Below are 23,352 nucleotides of genomic sequence, written 5' to 3' on the forward strand. Positions count from 1 at the left end.
GTGTCGGCCAAAAAAGACGGCATGTTTACTAAATGAAAGACATTTAGTTGTTTTGATGTTGGCATTCATGTCACATGGCCCAAAAATAAGGCGACGCACAAACTGTTGCCCGTGGACCCTTGTGTCACACCTTATTTCACAACTCACAGTGCCTTAGTGCTTGTCTCGGGTGTGCATGATTGTATTTACATTGCCATGTCAGCAGAAAAGTGACACTCTGCTACACGTGTCGGACAATGCAGCATGACAGGAGCTTTACATGCTATCATATCACGTCATCGTTGTACTTTGCTGCAGAGATGACAAAGTGCACATGCATTGGTTAATGGCTGTGTGCAGACTAAAGTGGTTTCTAACACAGCACCGAAATTGAGTTTCAACTGAATGACTGGAAGAGAGTAAAGGAAGTGAGTTTGATGAGGTTGAACTTTCTGATCCCCTGAGGATCAATTCTGGATTGAACCTATTTCCAGTACCAGCGTTCATACTCGTTAAGAAGTGAAGTCAATGTGCTTTATACTTCCTGTCTGTGCAATATGTCTGCAAGGGCTCTGTGCTATAAAATGCCCTGTGCTTCCAGGGCTCTCTCATGGACCTTTTCACACTTCATGCACACTGTAAGTCTGCAATCCTGAAGTGAGTGCTTCAAGGACTTACCCAGAATTCACCGCAGTGAACGAGGGGTTTATGCGATTTCTAAATATAATTTAATCAGAGCAGATCTGACATTTCCACAGTGCAAAAAAAAAAAAAAATTGGACAGCACGACTTGTGTGCTTTTAAACACATCCAGATTTTACATTTCATATTATTGCTAGTGGCTGCACGGCGGACGAGTGGTTAGCACGTAGGCCTCGCAGCTAGGAGACCCGAGTTCAATTCCAGTGGAGTTTGCAAGTTCTCCCCGTGCATGTGTGGTTTGTGTGGTACTCTGGTTTCCTCCCACATTCCAAAAACATGCTAGGTTAATTGGCGACTCCAAATTGTCCATAGGTATGAATGTGAGTGTGAATGGTTGTTTGTCTATATGTGCCCTGTGATTGGCTAATGACCAGTCCAGGGTGTACTCCGCCTCTCGCCCGAAGACAGCTGGGATAGGCTCCAGCACCCCCGCAACCCTTGTGAGGATAATCGGTAGAAAATGAATGAATGAATTATTGCTAGTATTTTAAGAAACCTATCATTCTGAAGTTACCTTAAGAATAAGCCTTCTAATCAATTCTATAATTACAACATTGAATACTGTAAATATTAATTAGACGGAAGTAATACTGGGAAAGAGGTTGTTTTAGAAATATGACAACTTCATGAGAAAGTGGAGAAGAAAAAAAGAACTACTTTTGACCACATTAAAAAGTGCAATGCACAAAACAGCAGCAACAGAACCAATGTTGTGATCGGAGTGGTGTAAACAGCTTGGGAAGAATTAATACAATTGATGATTTTATTATAAATATGACAGCAATATAACACATATGAGTTTGACACCAACAGCAGAGGTTGATCAAGACGTTGGCTTTAATACAAACAACATTCAGAGGTTTCCTACAGCCACAGCTGTTAATGCCAATGTTTTTTGATCCAGTGTGAATTAGAGACCTCTGCGGTCATTTGCTTTTCTCGACTATGCATCTGGCAACTATAGGAGACTCCCATTCACGAAAGGAAAATTTATATCAACACAATTTGGATAGCTAATTTAGAGCTAAACTGTACTTAAATATAAATACACAGATACGGGTAGTTTAAAATACTATACTATGTTAGCTACATTAACAGCAGCTTCAATGTATGTAACTAATTTATACTGTAGGTCAGACATAATCTAAATTAAATTTGGATGGAAATATGATAAAAACCAAGTGACTCACCGAGACTTTGAACTTTTATTTCAGCATAAAGCCTGAAGCTGATGACTTCAGCTTCCAGCGATAAGAATGAACATTAAACCTCATGAGGTCTTTGTGTTGGTTCGAGCTGTCGTAGCCTTCTTACAGTATATATCACACATATTTGCTTAACCTCACAGAAAAGTACCGTAGCGAAATGTCAGTTAAATCCTATGATTCCCCTGCCCTGCAATGAGCCAGGAGACCTTGTCGTCTAAAACCAGTGACCGGTACTCCCCTCCTGTAAATCTCCCTGCTGACCACCGCTCGCTTTGCAAAGCCCTGCAGGTCTCAGCAATACTGGGACAATCCTTCGCTCTTTTTTATTTTGTATTACTTTCCTTGCTCTCTGTACCTTTTAAAAACTCCGTATCACCACACATCCCCCCCATGTTAACCCCCATGGCTCTCATAAACAATTCTTTCAGTGTCTCAGCATCCTTCTCCGCTTTGACACAGTAAAAGTGACACAAATTAGAGAGTTATGAGGCTCTGCCTTTGCCATAAATTACAACTGCGGTGCAGACATCTCAAAAATTGGAATTTGAGAACGCCGTCGTCAACCTTGACAGCTTGTCCTAGACTAGGCGTGCCTTTTAAAACGACCCAGTACCAAAGATATACCTTCTACTATAAAAAACAGAAAATATACACATTTAATACTAATGATTACTATTTCATATGGAATCAAAATAGATGACATAAAGATAATTACAGAACATATGCTCTCTCAGTAGTTCTGTCGAAAATAGCTTTTGTAGTGTTCATTATAAACGCAGCTGATGTATTGTGTCCTGTTAGCATTTGCTAAAAACATTACAGATATACAAGAAATGAAAATGATTATGCAAAAGACAATGCAGACAAAATTAAGACAACATTTATTCATTCATTCATTTTCTACCACTTATCCTCACAAGGGTTGCGGGTGGTGCTGGAGCCTATCCCAGCTGTCTTCGGATGAGAGACGGGGTACACCCTGGACTGGTCGCCAGCCAATCACAGGGCACATATAGACAAACAACCATTCACACTCACATTCATACCTATGGACAATTTGGAGTCGCTAATTAACCTAGCATGTTTTTGGAATGTGAGAGGAAACTGGAGTACCCGGAGAAAACCCACGCATGCACGAAAATAACATACGAACACCACACAGATGCCCAAGGGTGGGAATGATTTTATTCCAGATTACTGTAATTCAAACCTGCAATAAAAGTATGTTGTTTTGGCAATCAGGCCTGGTGATGGTGTGCCGAGGGTGGAATTGAACTCAGGTCTCCTAGCTGTGAGGCCTGTGTGCTAACCACTCGTATGCCATGCAGCTTAAGACAACATATTAATTAAAATATTTCCACAATGGGAACATTTTGAAATGAATCATCAAATAATTGTGTCGAAATCACACATTTCTATAGTGGAGTTCAGGACACGGGGCAGAGCCCTTTTTTCTTCAATACTAGCTATACGAACAGATAACATTATGTTATAGATAAAGGCATCCTACCGCTGAGTTAATTGATCCAAAATCTGAATAATAAAGATAAAAGTTGCATTATCATATGCCGCTTGTTCACCATTTAATCTTGCTGTGCAGGATCAACAGTGAATCTACCTGCAATTGACAAAATAAGCATCCTTGCCCTAGACAGACACTCATCATGGGCTCCAATGTCATTAATTTGGACCTTTCTTTTTCCATTGTGGAATGATTATACAGTCATTGCTTTTCAAAATAAATTAGTTGCAGAATTTGAATTTATTTAGGATATTTTTCTGCACTATTAACACAGTATTCAAATATACTGTTATTTTTTCTGAACAGCTTACTTCCCGAAGTGTCTATTGTGTCATCAGTGTAACGTAAAGGTCACTGAATGACACCACTTTAGGATGGCAGTAGATTAGGAAGCCTTTCTATTTGAGATAAACACAGTGCATGATGGAATATAGGCAGATGCTCAAAACACAACGTGACCAGTTCAACATTTACTAGTTCTCTTTTCTACTGACTTATTTCCGAAAAGCGAGCTCTAACCCAGCATGCAGAATTTCACTGCCTTCTATAGCCCACGCTGTACAAGTGACCAGTGTAGAATACTATATATTACATCTTTAAATGCATCTTGTGAATGCCTTGTATTTGTATTTTTTTCATTCAAGCACTTTTAGGCTTGAAAATGCTTAATTTAGGCCAATAATACATACAATAGGCTGTATTCAACGACAAAACAGCAATAATTTATTCATTTATTTTATGATGGAGCAAAGTGATCAGGGATGATTGCACAGCTAAATTGTACTTCCATGCTTAATATTGCGTAACAATTTCACCACCAGCCCGTCTAACTATGCAAAGTTTCTATAGGCATTTTGCTTCACTTCCTCAGAAGAGCACAGCACAAAAACTCATATCCACCTCATATTTGGCCATTTGTCCTTACACGCAACGATAAGCTGATGCACTCACTTGTTCTGATGTTTCGAGCCCTGGAGGTGTGCATGGTACTGCTCGATGGAGTTGAGGACCACGCTGCAGACGCTGCAGGAATAACTACTCCGCAGCCCTGGAGACACATAAAGACACAGTTGCACTTACTTTCACGACACTTTACAAAGATGCATGGGTGCTTTTGAAACACTTAAAAAGCTGTCATCATCTTTATCATTATAATCATCATCCGCAGTAGCGGCAGATGAAGCCAAGCCAACAAGAAGAACTCTATCAATTAGAAATGACACCAAATAAGCAACTATTTTTCCACTGTGCAGACTAATTTTCCTAATTAGATTGCATCTGGAGAGAGATCTGATTTGGCTAATCATTACCAGAAAGCTAGTTATATTTTTAAATGGCCTCATTCCACTCGATATTTAACATATGTGTGTGTGTGTGTGTGTGTGTGTGCTGAACTTCAACAAGGTAAGTGGCGAAAAGGACAGTGTGTACATCAGGCTGTGTTTGTGCATTTGTATTGTGTCAGTGAATGCATCCTCGAGAGGGTGCACAGCTCCAGTCAGACCCAGATGTGAGAGACTTCGAGGGCTTGCAGGTGGTTGAGATGAACACATACCAAAAATAGACAAATACATGAGGATGAAGATGCTGGCGGGGAGCAGAGATTGGAGGGTTAGGTAGACCGAGTGGGTGAACACATCAAATTTCCGGCAGCGAATGAGATAAAAAGGAGAGGATGTGGAATTGTGGGGAGGAGAGTGACTTGTTAGATGGTTGGTAATGTGATTTAGTTGTTGTGTCATGCATGGTGGTGATGGGGTCATGGTCTGAGGCTGCATGAATGCTACCAATACTGGGGAACTGTGGTTCATTGAAACATCCAGTGACACTCTCACGCAGGAAACTCGTCAACATCAATTTTAAAAGATGATATCAATCACAAATACACCTCCAAGGATGTCATCATGGAGTGGTGGAAGAGGATTCCAGTAACAACCTATACAGCTCTGGTGAATTACACGCCCAAGAGGATTAAGGCAGTGTTAGATAACAATGGTGCTCACATATATTGACACTTTGGACACAATTTGGACATGCTCACTGTGAAGGGTGCTCACAGATGTTGCCAGTTATTTAGACAGTGGCTACAGGGTCAGGCAAAATGATCTGACGTTTGTAGATTAAATACAAGTAAAATAAAGCAAAGAAACAAAAAAGTGTTTTTATTTTCTGAAAGTAAATATAATGCCATTTGGCTTTGTTTCTTTATAATGCCATTGTTTTTTGTTTCTTTTTTAATTGGACTGGTGAGCATCATACTTTCATTGTGGAAACGTTTATCAAAACAAACAAATCTGCAACACAACAAGCGTTCCGTTTGCACTTCAATCTTGGTAGACATGATCCCGTACCAGCTCCAAAAATCATCTTGTTATGGGTTCATAACAACTTCAGAGCTACTGGATCTGCGTTCCGAGACAGAATTGCATTATATGTACGTTTGGAAAATAAAAACACTTTTTTGTTTCTTTACTTCATTTGCCTTTTATTTAACCTCCATGTGCAATATTAAGGGCTTTAAATGTAATATACTAAGTTCTATGTGAAGTATTTCCATAATGCCTCATATTAACTCACTAACATGATCTCAGTGTATAGACTGGTCATATATCTCATCTCGTTTCATATTATCTACATACTGTATTGTATATAACTCTGGGATAACTCTGATTTTGTTAATACTTGGGTTGTTTATATTGTTTATTTTTCTATATTGTGTATTTTGTACTGCTGTGCAATACAAATTTCCCCACTGAGGGACGAATAAAGGCATATCTTAATCTTAATCTTAACCTACAAATGTGTGATCATTTTGCCTGACTGTGTATTTATACTGCAATACAAGCTGTACACTACTATAAAGTATATCCAAGTTACATTTCTATAGTGTTGTCCCTTGAGAATATACATTGATTGATACAAAGATTAAAAAAAGCCCACCCTCCCATAGACAGAATGCCATTACTCTTAAAGAAAGAACAATCAACTGGAGAGAATGAACGAGCAGCCTATTTCATTTTTATTACATTACACTCCATTCGACAGGAAGGATTACATAAAGGTCTGCTCTTCTATACACCTGTACTGATTTTTTATGCTTTGTGAGGAACCTTTTACTGTGATTGACAGTTAAGTACTAATCTAATATGAATACTACATACATGGTATTCTATACAGTCGCGTTCTTTTGTTTAGTGAAGCATTTTTGATCTGCGAGATCACCCTAATCCACGTTAATTATGTGCAAACAAAGTGACTGCACGTAGGCCAGGGTTGTGAATGTACGGTAGATTTTATTGCAAGAACATGAACAGTATTTTGTGAGGGCGTTCTAAGCCTTGTTAATTACATTGTCATATGACAGTAGTGACAGAAAAGAGGGGGCGAAATGAAGGCTGTTGTCGAATGCATAGCCTTCTAGCACTTTTGGCACCGTCGGTATGGAGACTTCTTAAACGCTTTACAAGACATAATGAGCTAGTGTAAAGAAAACGGAGTCTATTATGTTCTTTTCACAAAGCATTGTTGCAGTTTCTGTGCGTGATACGTTTCAACTCTGGCTAAAGAAACCTTAATGGGCCAATTCCGTCAGTAGGCTCTAACTGCAGCTTGTTTCTTTTATAAATGATTTTTTAGGAAGCCCTCAGTGCTAACAATGGTGCAATCTACTGCTGTGTCAAGACACTTTAATGGAAGGATGGACGGCGTTGCAGAGCGAGGAAATGAACAGTGTTTAACCACCACCTGTGAATATCAATGTGGAACAATATTTTTCCTGTTCTTCCTTTGGGACTATAGTTCAGTAGACAATTTTATTGAGTATTCATCTTCTAATTTTATTCACCATGGAAGGCAGGATAATAGGTTGAAGAGCTCCTTGCATGATTAAACAAGCACATAATGTGTGCTAATTATTTCACATGACTATGTATTTGTTTGTGGAAGCTAACACTTCTATTTCTGAACCACATTGTTGTTTTGCCTGTGCTATTGTTTTTGTCATTGTTCTCTACAAAACACCCACTGTAACTTCAAGGTGTTTACACAAGTCGCCACGGAATTTGTTGCACACCTTCAGGGGACTGAAAAGCGCACGTCTGTTAAATTTGAGCAAGATTGGTTAAAAAAAAAAAAACTAGTTTTTGCTTGATTATTACTCATAAGTCATTGACTTTCATTGATTTGTGGAATGGCTATAAAACTTTTAGGATGGCTGTATTACATGTAGACCCGAGTTCAATCCCACCCTCAGTGTAGAGTTTAGAGTTTACATGGCTGCTGAGTGGTTAGCACGCAGGCCTCACAGCTAGGAGACATGAGTTCAATTCCACCCTCGGCACACCATCACCAGACCTGATTGCCAAAACAACATACTTTTATTGCAGGTTTGAATTACAGTAATCTGGAATAAAATCAATGCCACCCTCGGGCATCTCTGTGTGGAGTTTTTATGTTCTCCCCGTGCATGCGTGGGTTTTCTCCGGGTACTCTGGTTTCCTCCAAAACATGCTAGGTTAATTGGCGACTCCAAATTGTCCATAGGTATGAATGTGAGTGTGAATGATTGTTTGTCTATATGTGCCCGAAGACAGCTAGGATAGGCTCCAGCACCCCCGACACCCTCGTGAAGATAAGCGGTAGAAAATGAATGAATGAATGTAACTTGTTAGGAAACATGTAAGAGCATTTTCTAGCAGCCTCCACTGGGGTTGTGAACGATAAACTGATGTGACCGGGTACCTGGTTTGACAAGCGAGAGATATGGCTGCGTTGACATCAGCCCTCTATCAGCAATAAATCCTTAATTGATTATAGAGACGTGCACCGTGTATTACAGTGTTTACAGTCTGAATATGACAGTATGAATGTGAGTGTGAATGGTTGTTTGTGTATATGTGCCCTGTGATTGGCTGGCCACCAGTCCAGGGTGTACCCCGCCTCTCCCCCGAAGACAGCTGGGATAGGTTCCAGCACCCCTGATAAGCGGTAGAAAATGAATGTATTACATGTCACAAATGTCTGATTTCTCTGCACTCTCCAATGCTTCAATGCTACGTTAGCCCTATTTCCTGTGTATGCTTGTACACCTGCTAGTAGCGCCACGGTGTCATGTGAGCATCCATTCAAGGAAGAAGAGGTCAGCGGTGTCTCCTGACTCAGACGGCATCATCAATTACACACAATTTTCTTTGCTTTGCTACTTCGCCCTCTCTCGAGTCCTCCCGCGCTCAGACGCCGGCAGTCCAGCTCGAGACGCTTATCTCACTGCTCCTAATTCACCGCTCAGTCTCTGCAGAGAAGAGACAATTGGTCAACTCTATCCTGAGGGGGTTTCTAGCTCTGTCATGATTAATGTAAAGACACATCCAAGTCAGCCGGGCTTCTTGCCCAACCACCAGCCTTCTCTGTCCTGCTGCAACTCCCATATCGGTTCCTGTGATCCATCTCTTTGGGTTCTGGTCCCTGTTCTAGTCATTGTGATAAATAAGAAAAGCATCCAGGATATAAGAAACTATGTATATGCGTGCATGCTAAGGGGCTTTGGTTTAGATGAAAAACATGCAAGTACAAGTAAAGGGCAGTATCATCAATAGAACAACAACAGTGATGTGTAAATAAGTCACCTGCGCCTCATGGGGAGCTAATGAGGATGACAGATGAGACATGACGTGATCGGGGACCCTTGTGGTCTACACACACACACACACACTCGCACAATGAGAGAAGACAGAGTGATGCAGGAAATAGATGACTTTTACAAGACGACACTTCCATAAATAGAATGCGTGAAAGATCCACACATATTGCCATTTATTCCATAAGTCACGGAGTGTGGAAATTATGCAACTGTAACTAACCTTTCGTAAAGTCAATGGAAATGTGTTCAATAGTTTTTTTTATACATAACTGACATTCAAGTTGTACCAGGTTTGGGCACAAGTCCGGGTTAGTTTGAGTCAGTGTTAGAGCTCCAATCAGGTCCGGTACCAGTCCTTAGCCCCGACATGATTGAAAGAGGTGGACCAAGGCCTGGCTTGATTGCTCATGCATGGTCATCATAACAGCCGCTAGCCAGAAAAACTCAGACCCCACAGCTTGGAGACCCGAGTTCAATTCCACCCTCGGCCATCTCTGTGTGGAGTTTGCATGTTCTCCTCGTACATGTGTGGGTTTTCTCCGGGTACTCCGGTTTCCTCCCACATTCCAAAAACATGCTAGGTTAATTGGCGACTCCAAATTGTCCATAGGTATGAATGTGAGTGTGAATGGTTGTTTGTCTATATGTGCCCTGTGATTGGCTGGCGACCAGTCCAGGGTGTACCCCGCCTCTCGCCCGAAAACAGCTGGGATAGGCTCCAGCACCCCCGCGACCCTCGTAAAGATAAGCGGTAGAAAAACGAATGAATGAATGAATGAATAGGGCTGCACGCCGGACGAGTGGTTAGCACGCAGGCCTCACAGCTAGGACACCCGAGTTCAATTCCACCTGCGACCATCTCTGTATGGAGTTTGCATGTTCTCCCCGTGCATGTGTGGGTTTTCTCCGGGTACTCCGGTTTCCTCCCACATTCCAAAAACATGCTAGGTTAATTAGCGACTCCAAATTGTCCATAGGTATGAATGTGAGTGTGAATGGTTGTTTGTCTACATGTGCCCTGTGATTGGCTGGCGACCAGTCCAGGGTGTACCCCGCCTCTCACCCCCCGCAACCCTCGTGAGGACAAGTGGTAGAAAATGAATGAATTAATGCAATCGCTCCACATTCCACATTCAAATACAATTGCTGCTTTTGCTTATTATTAATGATAGCAACCACTTTGCATAATTGAAATTGAAAACTAGAAAGACTAAATAAAGCATTGCATTGTATGACGAGCCGACGACTCACGTAAGCATGCCAAAGGTCACCCTGAAAGCTGACACAAATCCAAACAAAAACTACACCTCCTTTGAGCAGATACAAAAAAAACCTCTCTCCTCGCTCTTCAAACCGTCAACTGATTTTTCACTTATCTCACCTGCCACTTTGCACCTTTCAGGCGCTACAAGAAGCCAATCATATGTGAGAATCTTACACCACTGGAAATGAGTCTCCCGGGAGAACAAACAACTTCTGACAATAGCGGAGTGATGATACGACGCCAGAGCAAAACCTTGATTGATGGCACGTGGAATGGATCACGTCAGCAATGAGCTCACTTCTTGGACCAACCTGCCTTGCGGCAAAGCAACCAGTAGACGTTGCAGCATCTTTAAGTAAATTAAAACACGTCATAAATTACACAAAAGCAGCGCTTGTTTTTAGGCTAGACTGACAATTTCTAAACATGCGCTGCGTTTGTGATTTGGGACTCAGATTTTCCCTAAAAAGGCAGTTGAGGTCACGGGATGTGGGTCACAGTGAGTGGATGGAGGATGATATCCAACATGACACAACTTAAAGCCTCTGAGCCAGTGTAGGCGGCAACACGACTCATGCTTTTAATATGATTGGCTCCTTGAGATGATTGCTTTTGTCATGGCACCTGGAGCACACTCTAGCGCCACAGCTTCCACGCACAGAGGACTGGAGTGTGTATGTGTGCGGGAGAGGTGTCGTGTGGCGCTCACACGCGCACGATAGGCTGCTTTGCTTTTGTTGAATGACGTCATATATCACTTGTAGCAACTGGGACATTCTTTCTGTACCAAATGCTATATACAGTATAGCAGTATTGGAATATTGGGGCAAAAATGGATCTGTGGGTTATTTTATTGCTGTATGTGTGCATGGATGTGCAGATTCATTCATTCATTTTCTACCGCTTTTTCCTCACGAGGGTCGAGGGGGGTGCAGGAGCCTATCCCAGCTGTCTTCGGGCGAGAGGCGGGGTACACCCTGGACTGGTCACCAGCCAATCACAGGGCACATATAGACAAACAACCATTCACACTCACATTCATACCTATGGACAATTTGGAGTCGCTAATTAACCTAGCATGTTTTTGGAATGTGGGAGGAAAACGGAAAAAAAAAACTCACGCATGCACAGGGAGAACATGCAAACTCCACACAGAGATGGCCGAGGGTGGAATTGAACCCTGGTCTCCTAGCTGTGATTTCTGCGCACTAACCACTAGACCGTGCCGCCTAGATATGCAGATAAACAACATAATTAGTGTTATAGACGTTTTGCAAAATAATGTGAAAATTGACACAAATTTTTAATATTTTGCGGCGAAACGTCATCTCCTCAAGCGGGTCTGAGCTTTCTGTCACGATCGGGCTTCACCCCCCTCGTTTAGTTCCTTCTTTTCCCCTGTTCCTCGTTCATGCCCTTATTTTGTAGTCACTTCCTCTGTTACTCTTTTCCCGTTTTCCTGTTCCTTTCAATTATCTCCCGCACCTGTTTTCTATTTTCTGTTGCCTATTTAGTTCAGGTGCGCGCTCCTTCCTTTGTCGGTTCATTGTCATTGTTTGAGTTGGACTTGCTAGTGCGTCGTTCTGCTGCAATAGCAACATTAAATATATTTTTACCTGCAATTGGCTCCTCATCTCTGCATCCTGGGGTCGAAACTTAAAACTCACAAACCGGAACGTGACACTTTTCTTCTTGTTACTGACAAACACTAGCCTTCTTGGCAATGTTGGTTAAGGGCCAGGTTGCATTGTGAAGGTCTTTTTTTTTGCAGCTTTCAGACGTGCAATGCACAAAGCTCACTCCTGCTCGCCTGCTTAGCAGACACTACAGCTTTGTTGATGGCTTGTATTTAATTACTGAATAAATGCATTATGCAAGAAACACCTAAAATGTGAATATATCGACAAAGTCGATAAATTGTCATCATTCTATGTATAAGGAGTGTTAAGCTGATGATCACTAGTGCTTGAAAGTTGGCGCTTGCAACGCAATGAGCGTCAATAGACGGGTGTTTTAAGGGTGCAGAACATCTACATGGGTTGATTTGACAAACCTTCTTTTTCTTTTTCTTTCAGTAAAATTGACCAAATGTAGAATTACTACAGTTTCTGCTTGAACATAACACATAGCAAGCAACTGTTCAATTCCAATGAAAAAACAGCCACACCTCACTCTTACACTGGATTGCCATCCATACCCAAATGTTCTCTGTGGGATTGAAATCAGGGGAACATGTGGGATGGTCTAAAAGGGTGATGTTATTCTCCCTGAAGAGGCCCTTCATGAAGTGCAGTGTTGTGCTGTTGAAAAACCCAGCTGTTACCACACAAGCGAGGGACCTCAGCTATGAGCGATGTTCGCTGCAACGTCTTCTGCATGTAACCATCCACCGTTTGACGACCCTGCACCATCTGAATCTGAATGCTTTTTATGTTTAGCCATCAGGAGTGCATGGTTGTGTAAATGCCTGACAGAAAATTAGAATTTTGAACTGATTATAGCCTGTGGTGTATTTATCAGGTATTAATAAGGTCTTATATTCTTCATTCATTCATTTTCTACTGCTGGAGCCTATCCCAGCTGTCTTCAAGCGAGAGGCGGGGTACACCCTGGACTGGTCGCCAGCCAATCACAGGGCACATATAGACAAACAACCATTCACACTCACATCCATACCTATGGACAATTTGGAGTCGCAAATTAACTTAGCATGAGAGTGGAATTGAACTCGGGTCTTCTAGCTGTGAGGCCTGCGCGCTAACCACTCTTCCGCCGTGCAATCTCATCTTATATTGTTCATTCATTATCTACCTCTCATCCTCACAAGGGTTGCGGGGGTGCTGGAGCCTATCCCAGCTGTCTTCAAGCGAGAGGTGGGGTACACCCTGGACTGGTCGCCAGCCAATCACAGGGCACATATAGACAAACAACCATTCACACTCACATTCATACCTGTGGACAATTTGGAATTGCTAATTAACCTAGCATGAGAGTGGAATTGAACTTGGGTCTCCTAGCTGTGAGGTCTGCGGGCTAACAACTCGTCTTATATTGTACTCAGAAAAAATCGCCAGAAAAATTGCATATAGGCCCCAGATTACTAGGAATGTTCTGTCCATATGCAAACCTACTTTATGTCTAATATAAAAATAATATCTATTTTTATGGAGCAACACTTCTGATTTGAGTGTGTCAGCCATAATGATTTATATTTTTGCTCGACAATAGCCCTCATATAGTTTTCTTATTTAATGTTTCGAAGAATAGTTGCAAAGGTTAGCCATTTGTGAATAATCCTGGCCTACATTCCAGCCCAACTGAGATAAAGAGTTAATTAGGGAGAGACAAACCTTTCCTTCGTGTTATGGATGACCAGCCTTACAAGAGTAATCCTTGCCTTCTGAATCATATTTAGTTGGAGTGGATGCATTAAATAGTGGGAGCCGCTGACCTTGCGTCTATCCAAAGCTGCTCTAAATACATTCTCTAAACTGAAAGTCTAAATGATCCATCTTAAAGCTTCCCTACTAAGCCATACCCGCTTTATCATAAAGCCAGACCTTTTTGAGAGAGCATTTCTAAACAATACTGATATCCGTATGTTATTATGTAAAGTAATCCATGTATTTTTTGCAGTATGTAAGTGAAGTCCAGTATGTCAGATCGTAAAGTTACACTCTTAAGTTACACTAATTATAACGTACAAGAGTGACTTGGCTGTCAAAACTAAATGTACATCAGAGTGATGGTCCTCCAGCACACGTGTTAAACACGATCACCCTTATCGAGTTTCTTTTTAAAAAGCCGTAACGATCCTGCTGAGTGTCACTTTGCATTGAAAGGATGTTTTCGGAGGCTTGTGAAAGATTACAAGGGCTGACCTGTGCTCTCCGTGGCATCCAAGCTCCCCGCAAGCTGCTCCACCAGGCGTGCTCGGGCCGCGTTCCTGCGGTGCTTCTTGCCCTCGTAGTGCTGCTGGGCCATCAGGGGGTTATTGAACCAGGCGCCGCAGAGGCAGCAGTATTTACCGGCTTCTCTCCCGCCGTTCCCGCTGACCACCGCCATGGGCCAGGGCAGGGGCGAGAGAGGAGGAGGGCACGCCGTGGGGTCTGTGGGCAGCGGGGTTGAAGGGGAGGAATCTGTATGGGCCATGATAAGATCGTGTTGTCAAGAATTCACAGTCCTTGTGGTCGCTTCAATTTTACAACAACTACTGTGTCTCTACACAATTTAACCCAGAAAACATGCAACCTCGAGGTTTCCTATGTATCCATATGACCTTGAATTTATCTTTTGACCTTATCTAATTTGTGTTGCATCTCATTAACAATTTTTTTTGTAGATCCACAATCCCTGTACAATGTTTACATCAAACCTTTGAACTTAAATTAATTACCTGACTTATTTAAAAAAAAAACAACAACAAAAAAAACCTTAAACTGTATTATGGAAAGCAGGAAGTGAACAAATGTAACAGTTACTGATTATAAAAGTACCAGATGGAGGGGTAGGATTTAATAAGCTTTGCTTCTTCCTACTCCTTTTGGACATGTGGAACTGTGAACTGATTATGTGATGCATTCAATTGTAATCTGATGCATGTTCAAGGTTCCAGGTTCAATTCCACCCTCGGCCATCTCTGTGTGGAGTTTGCATGTTCTCCCCCTGCATGCGTGGGTTTTCTCCGGGTACTCCGGTTTTCCTCCCACATTACAAAAACATGCTAGGTTAATTAGCGACTCCAAATTGTCCATAAGTATGAATGTGAGTGTGAATGGTTGTTTGTCTATATGTGTCCTGTGATTGGCTGGCGACCAGACTGAAGACAGCTGGGATAGGCTCCAGCACCCCTGCGACCCTCGTGAGGATAAGCGGTAGAAAATGAATGAATGAATGTTCAATCCACCATAGGAGATATGTCGTGTATCGGTATCGGCTGATATCAGTATCAGAAATTGACCTTTGAAAGTATTGTTTTTTTATCATTATTTTATTTATTAGTTTATTTTTTCCTATCTATACTAATACAAAGATATCTGCAACGTTTAGGCATGTTTGTAACCGCAGGATACAGAGACAGGAGCGTAAAGTAAAGCGGAAGTAAAGGTGACTGAAAACAGCACAAAACAGGAAGTGTTGCAAAATAAAACAGGAAATAAAGAGAAACAAAACAAAAGAGTTCAACAAGTCACACAGAGTGTGGCAATAACGACCTGAAAGCAATTGCGGTAAGTTGCTGCCATGGTTTATCTCATCTGTGTCTTATTTTATCATCTTATTTTTGACCTTTTAAATCAAATTTTGCACCATTTGAATTCCGTGAATCCACTTTACAAAAACAAAATGTAAAATGCATCCACTCAGACACACAGTTGTTCTTCCTTAGACATGCTAACACTCACAAACTAATTTAAAAGCTGTGGGTTGTTTCTGAGAGCAGAGAGCAATCGATCGCAGTGGGCCACAGGTATGAAACACAGATGAGGGTCAGCAGGAGGTTGTTGGACCTCCGGAGACCAAACCTCCAAGAATCTGCCTTTCCACTCTTGAACTTGCGCTTCAGAAGCCTTTCGTTTCATCTTTTAGTATTTTACCTCCTCCTATATCCTTTTTGCTCCTTTCATCCCTCTCCTCAGTGAGGGAACGAAGCTAGACCCCCAGGTGACCTGCTGCTCATGACATGACACTGGTTACCATGGTGATTGTCCATTAATAGCCACCAGGCAATGACATATCCACTGTGGCTCATACCAAGGATTTGGCTGTGTGTGTGTGTGTGTGTGTGTACATGTGCTTCCATGAAAACCAGAATAGTCTTGGCTAAGTGTGTGAGGTTCAGTACATGTATATTTGGACACAGAAAGAGAAAGGGGAGGTGTTAGGTCCACAGCCAAAGTGTGTGATGAAAGCCTATAATGCCAGATGGCGTGTCCAAATGTGCCGATTCGCCTTCCACAACGTGACAATATCCCCCCGAGTTATGCCGCCGGTGAATATACTGCAACAATATAACGCATTCTCACATTTGAAACCGCAAACAAGACACAAAACAGTCACACATGCTTTGGAGCACACATGAGTCATAACACGTTTTCACAGTCACTGATTACAAATTAGGAATGCGTGGTTAATGTTGACCAACTGTGGATTAAATACTAGTATGCATGTTGGGGTCCCATATTGTAATATTCATTCTTCCATGCGGGGTACACCCTGGACTGGTCGCCAGCCAATCACAGGGCACATATAGTCAACCAACCATTCACACTCACATTCATACCTATGGACAATTTGGGGTCGCCAATTAACCTAGCATGTTTTTGGAATGTGGGAGGAAACCGGAGTACCCGGAGAAAACCCACGCATGCACGGGGAGAACATGCAAACTCCACGCAGATGGCCGAGGGTGGAATTGAACTCGGGTCTCCAAGCTGTGTAGCCTGCGTGCTAACCACTCGGCCCACATTGTACTATTTAAAAAAAAATGGTTTTAATAAGCCCTAGTTTGTTGTGCTTTGCTAATGCTAATGAGCTGTGTTTGGACAGTCTGTGTCTCCAAGAAGCACAATAAGGTTGTCCCTCGTTTATCACTTTAATTGGTTCCAGACCTGACAGCAATATGTGAATTTCCGCAATGTAGGATTCAATATTTAATAAGCAGCATTAGTCCGACTGCGTCCTTAATAATAATACATTAGCATAATAGATTAGCAAAAAATTGGCTTGCTAATGCACGGTACTATGGTACCCATTATGTCATTGTATGGTCATATCACCTCGTACTTTGTTACGTGAAAAAAATAAAATTAAAAAAATAATATAATAATAATAAACAAATAAAAAAGAAATAAAAAACTTAAACTATATTAGGAAAGCAGGAAGTGAACAAATGTAACAGTTATTGATTGTAAAAGTACCAAATGGAGGGGTAGGATTTAATAAACTTTGCTTCTTCCTACTCCTTTTGGACATGTGGAACTGTGAACTGATTATGTGATGCATTCAATTGTAATCTGATGCATGTTCAAATGAAATAAAACCATTACCATTACCATGACCTTGTGCATGCTACAAATGCTTTTTGACTTCCTGCTTGCCGTGTAGTGCTCTTTTACATGCGGCTGTTTTTACGGCTTACAATACCAATACCAATACTTTGTGGAACTACTTGTAGCAAGGATGAATTAATTATGGACACATTTTGGGGAAGATAGAGATATCTTTTTATAACCACAGTCTTATTGAGGTATGAGGTATCTTCTGAGTGCCTTTGTACTTTCTTCTCTTTTAATTTGTGTTAATAGAAACACAGCAAGATGGTCATTATTGTATTTTTGGCTGCTCATTCCTCCAACCACACTTAATCATGTTCCTTTCACTTCTCTTTGGTGCATCATAAATCTCAATTAAATACAAATTCCCACTGCCCTTTAACTGTTTTTTTTTTCATTTTTGGTCTCAGATGCTGAAATTTGTGTTGGTGTGTTCTAGATTTCTGGCGCAGCATGTACTCTGTAGCAAAAGGTAGAGATTCTTAGATGTATTTTTTTTTTCTTCCCCTTTTGCCTTCTCGCATTTTCCCACCCTGTCTTTTCTCGTGACTGTGATCTCTGCACATTGGAGCAGAAGTAAGTGTTTTTCGCGGAGTGGGGCACTGGGAGCATCGAAGCTAGAAGCTGGGGGGAGGTTGGGAGGGAGAAAAGAAATGGCAAACAGGTCCAATTCCAATGTTGCTCTTGTCTGTAATCTCCGGTGCCGTTTACACTGCAGGTTTTAATTCCCCATTCAGATATGGGGCCGATTTATTTACTATTTCAAGTGACCCATATCCAATGTTACTGTGTTTAAATTACCATACACACAAAATGCTGTCAAACGTGCTGGTATAGCTGTAATAGACGATATTGTGCAACAGAATATAACATACCTTATTTTCCGGACTATATGTCACACTTTTTTTCACAAGTTGGCTGTTCTTGCGACTTATACTTCAGAACAACTTATAAATAAAAAAACTGTTTATGTTACATATTATGTTACATAAACGCTGGACATGTTTATGTTTATTTTTTGTGTAGCTGTACCATTATGTTAGCATATCTTACACCTATTCAGCCTGTTCTCTATTCTTTTATTGTTAGAATTTGCCTTCCAAGAGGACGTAATGTCTATTTTGGTGATAAAATAAATTACCCACAAAAAATACGAATTCTACTCCGAAACGACTTATGTATGTTTTTTTCTTCCTAATTATACATTTTTGGTCTTGTGCGACTTGTACTCCAGAGCGACTTATAAATGAAAAAACTTTATGTTACATAAATGCTGGACACCTTTTCTGTTTATGTTTATTTTTTGTGTAGCTGTACCATTATGTTAGCATATCTTACACCGATTCAGCCTGTTCTCTATTCTTTTATTGTTAGAATTTGCCTTCCAAGAGGATGTAATGTCTATTTCGGTGATAAAATAAATTACCCACAAAAAAATACGAATTATACTCTGAAACAACTTATGTATATTTTTTTCTACCTAATTATGCATTTTTGGCCTAGTGCGACTTATACTCCGGCGCGACTTACAGTCGAGAAAATATGGTAAGTACTTTAGAGAATTTGAGAAAAGTGTCACTTGAATCATGTCGTGGAAAGACTTTCAATGGTAGCCTCGACTGCTGTAATTATGTCACACTATCCAAGTAGCTGATGCACATACATTCATTCATTCATTCATTTTCTACCGCTTATCCTCACAAGGGTCGCGTGGGGTGCTGGAGCCTATCCCAGCTGTCTTTGGGCGAGAGGCGGGGTTCACCCTGGACTGGTGGCCAGCCAATCACAGGGCACATATAGACAAACAACCATTCACACTCACATTCATACGGACAACATTATTCCTGACAACAACAACAACAGACGTCCGGGCTTATTTGCAGTCCCTGTATGCCTACAAGTAATCGGGCCTTAGTACAGCATAGCTGCAAAAAAGCACCCTTCCTTTCCCTGTCCGGACTTTTATACATCCAAGATTGTGCAAGAGGCTAGAGTCGTACACGCAGGGCACATATAGACAAACAACCATTCACACTCACATTCATACCTATGGACAATTTGGAGTCGCCGATTAACCTAGCATGTTTTTGGAGTGTGGGAGGAAACCGGAGTACCCGGAGAAAACCCACGCATGCACGGGGAGAACATGCAAACTCCACACAGAGATGGCCGAGGGTGGAATTGAACCCTGGTCTTCTAGCTGTGAGGTCTGCACGCTAACCACTGGACCTCATGCACATACATATCACATAAAAACAAGCAAGATCAGGGTTTTAGGTTCCAAACCATACCAGGACAAGCTAAACTGAATCATTCCACTTAGCATGTTTCTAGCCTGTCAGATTGGTTGATCATGATAGCGACTTTGGATATAAATCCTTGCTAAAGCGCTCCTCGCCTCTCTCCCAGGTTTCTCCCTCACTTTGTTTCTTTTCTTCAGACAGCTTTTACATCAGACAAAAGTTGATGTCTGCACACAAGTGACATATCGCCAAAGTAGGCCAAAGTTAACAAAAAAGTAAAAGTTGCCATGCACCTTTAATTGTGTAAATTCATAGTGAATGAATTTTGACAATAAGTCCAATTAGAGTCACATTAGGGAACGTTTCCCCGGGGACAACTCGGCAGCACTGTGAGGTAAAAAAAGACAAACTCATTAAAAAAAAAAAAAGCACAGTTTTAAACAAACAATTTGTCTTCATTGAAACATCACCGAGTTCTCCCATTTGGGCTTCTGGCATGTTTGCAAACACTTTGTTTTCCACGGAAGTGGGCAATGCATTTGGACTTCAAATCTAAGAAAAGGTCAATTTTATCCAAAACATATTTAGCAGACATACATAGTCATAATTCAACATTTGCATGCCCTGAAATGTTCATATTTTTATTTGTGTACCCCAATATGTGCATTGTTAGCTAGCTAACAGCACTTGCTAGCTCTTTTTCTCTCTTTAGAAGGATGGAAATCAGGAACACTATAACTAGATCTTCCAGACTCTGCGCCTCTTCCAGCAGTATTTTCTTGGATTTCCTTCCTCCTGCCCAAACGGTCTGTGGCATTTACTCCACCCCGTGCCCTCCTCCCACCAAGCCCACTCCGCTGTGATTGGTCAAACCTAAGTGTTCTCGAGGACTTCCGGAATCGTAGGAATCATTGTTTGCTCTGTGCAGGCAATCTGCAGCCTATATAATGCTGGGAGTCCACTGGGCCGGCGGCAGTTGGTGGTAATTTGCTGTGGCGCCTAGTGGCATGCAGTGGCTCAAACTGCCTCCCAAGTGGCTTGTGGTGGCCCGTAACGGCGGCAAAGATTTAGTTTGGCAGCAAGAAAATTTCAAAATCTTTAACATTTTCGTTGCGCCACTTGCATCAAGCAATCAGCACGAAGTGTACACCAAGTGGAACCAAATGTCACAAACAATCCGCCTTTTGGAATCCACTGGACTGACATGGCACACGGCAAGTTGCGCCAATGATACTAGGAGTCTACTGGGCCGGCGCCAGTTGTGCCAGTTTGCGCCAGTTTGCGCAAGTTCGAGTCAAACATTATGTGATTGGCGTGTAGTGGCTCGCTGTGGCGCCGAATTAATGCTCGCTCGGCATGTTGGCACCAACTGCCGCCGGCCCAGTGGACTCCTAGCATAAGGAAGTCTGGGTTGCAGTGATGTCAGTAGAACTGGGTGAAAATCAGCATGCGGAGCCATCCAAAAATGCTTTCAGGGCCCACAAAATGTCATTATCCGACGTGTTGTCATTGTTTAACATGAGAATACAACATTGTCACAATTTTTACAGTATAGGTCAGAGAAAAGGCAAAGCATAATAGGTCTCCATTAAAGTTTAAAAGCATCAGCTCGTGCTGGGCTGCACATATCTCCATCACTGTCATACTGCACAGCAAATTTCATCATCATCATATTTCATTATGACTCATTAGTAATGAGTACCTACTATATACACTGTATTTTAATATGTGAGGCAATGCAGGGAAAGCTTGAGTTTGGTGGCGCTGAGACGCAGCAGCATAACTCTTGCTTGATTAGCATGTCAAAAACAGGCGTTTTTACGAGCATCAATTTGTATATGTGTATGTATGTGTATATGTAATCATTTCGATTTCCTGCACAGTATTCGCCAACATGACTGCATGTGTGCTTTCGGTATATGACTCAGTTCATCATTGTGGTCTTTAGTGAGAGCAAACATTACGAAGCAAGATTCACAAGTGGAATCCAATAGGAGTATTGATCTGCTGCAACCGGACCATTGTCGGAACAATTAAATATTAGATAGATCATCTCAACGCTGAATTGCAGCCACAACAACTCTAAGAAGTCATGCCCTTGCAAAAATAAGTTTATATACTGTAAGTATGTTGTTAGTATTGTTGCAAGAATGGATGGAAAAACATTCCAGCAACTTCCCATTGTAAGTACAATAGCAAAAGATTTGATATTTTGTTAGACAAATTGGACATTTTGGAGGTTGTAATCAAGTATAATTTTACACAGGGACGGTTTGAGATTGGCGGATCGATCTAAATATCGATAATAATTGTCAATCGTCAACGTCAATCAATATTGATCCATGCCAATGTAAAAAAGATCAATACTGAGGCTTCAGTTGGTTTCCTGTCCGACTGCAGCGGTTTCATTCAAGATGGAACCTGGCAGGCAAGCCCAGGCATACCCCAGCGAGAGCAGGAGGATGGCAGAAAGAAAGAGGAGCGCTGTTTGGTTGTATTTAATTTGTAAATAATATTTTTTTTATTAATGTTTACATTGGGTCTGCATGGTGATCTAGTGGTTAGCGCGCAGACCTCACAGCTAGGAGACTAGGGTTCAATTCCACCCTCGGCCATCTCTGTGTGGAGTTTGCATGTTCTCCCCGTGCATGCGTGGGTTTTCTCCGGGTAATCCGGTTTCCTCCCACGTTCCAAAAACATGCTAGGTTAATTGGCGACTCGAAATTGTCCATAGGTATGAATGTGAGTGTGAATGGTTGTTTGTCTAATTTAAACATTGATTCAGATTGATGATGCATCCGCCTTAAAACGTATCGGTATCGGTGATACTGGCCCTACTTGGCATCTAATCGAGACCAAATCTATCAGTATCACCAAATGTGCTTTTACGTAATGTGTTATGCAACATCCAGGCTAATTTGCATAAAACCGCCCTCACACGATCTCGCCACACATGATATCAAACTCCCTGTCTTTAAATAAGAATTCACACGGTGTCATCATGGAAAATGTACAATACCTGCGTTTGTAGGCTGCATGGTCAAGGCTGTGGGGATGCTCGGTTGCTCGCCCAGCACCAGGCGGACTCTCTTGGCGTGGGTTTTGCCCTGGTAGTGGGACTGGGCCACGATGGCTGAGGTGAAGAACATGTTACACAGGGTACAGCACTTGTTCTTGTCCACCTCTGTCTCTGCACAGTCCTGGAAGACAAAGGGGAGGGTATAATGGTGAGGAGTTCATTTAAGGTCAGGACATGACACACATATACAAATGAATGATATGTCTATGGGATGACTTGGTGGCTATTTGCCTTTTCATCATTTCATCATTTCATCATTTTCATCATTACAAATGATAATGACGAGGAGGATGAGGAATATCTCTCCCACAAGAACAGACGGCACACAAACAAAAAGACCAACTGCCTCGCTAACAAAAAGTACACTTGCACATTCTCACACACACACACACACACACACACACATACACACAAGCACAAAGAAGCCAAGCATTATTTCTCTCAAGCTGTTCCCTTTCTTTGTTCTTTCCCATCTGGCATATAGGCTGGAACAGGATGAGGAAAATCCAAGAATATTCCATAAACCCGGAGAGGCATACACAACACACATCATAAGTAGAGGGACTGGATGTAAAAAGAGTTTCATTTGATTATTTTCTGAAAACAGCTTGCACTCCCTGGATCACAAAATTAGGTTCACTTGCACAATCTTATGAGATCCAATA

The 23,352-nt window shown here is 41.7% G+C and overlaps 1 protein-coding gene across 2 annotated transcripts in view; it reads right to left on the reverse strand.

The window, feature by feature from the left end:
• The window catches only part of zgc:171482 (zinc finger protein), a 77,269-nt gene that overhangs the window by 14,022 nt on the left and 39,895 nt on the right, over positions 1-23,352 (reverse strand). For both annotated transcript variants that reach the window (XR_009120358.1, XM_058058370.1), the window contains exons 4-6: positions 22,628-22,808; positions 14,195-14,452; positions 4,363-4,459 (exon numbers count right to left, since the gene is read on the reverse strand). Coding sequence is in view for 1 of the 2 variants with exons in the window: in XM_058058370.1 (XP_057914353.1) it covers positions 4,363-4,459; positions 14,195-14,452; positions 22,628-22,808 (536 nt within the window). In the remaining variant the exon portion in view is untranslated. The remainder of the gene's footprint in view (positions 1-4,362; positions 4,460-14,194; positions 14,453-22,627; positions 22,809-23,352) is intronic.

The sequence above is a fragment of the Doryrhamphus excisus genome, chromosome 20 (assembly GCF_030265055.1).
Source record: "Doryrhamphus excisus isolate RoL2022-K1 chromosome 20, RoL_Dexc_1.0, whole genome shotgun sequence".
NCBI lineage: Eukaryota > Metazoa > Chordata > Actinopteri > Syngnathiformes > Syngnathidae > Doryrhamphus > Doryrhamphus excisus.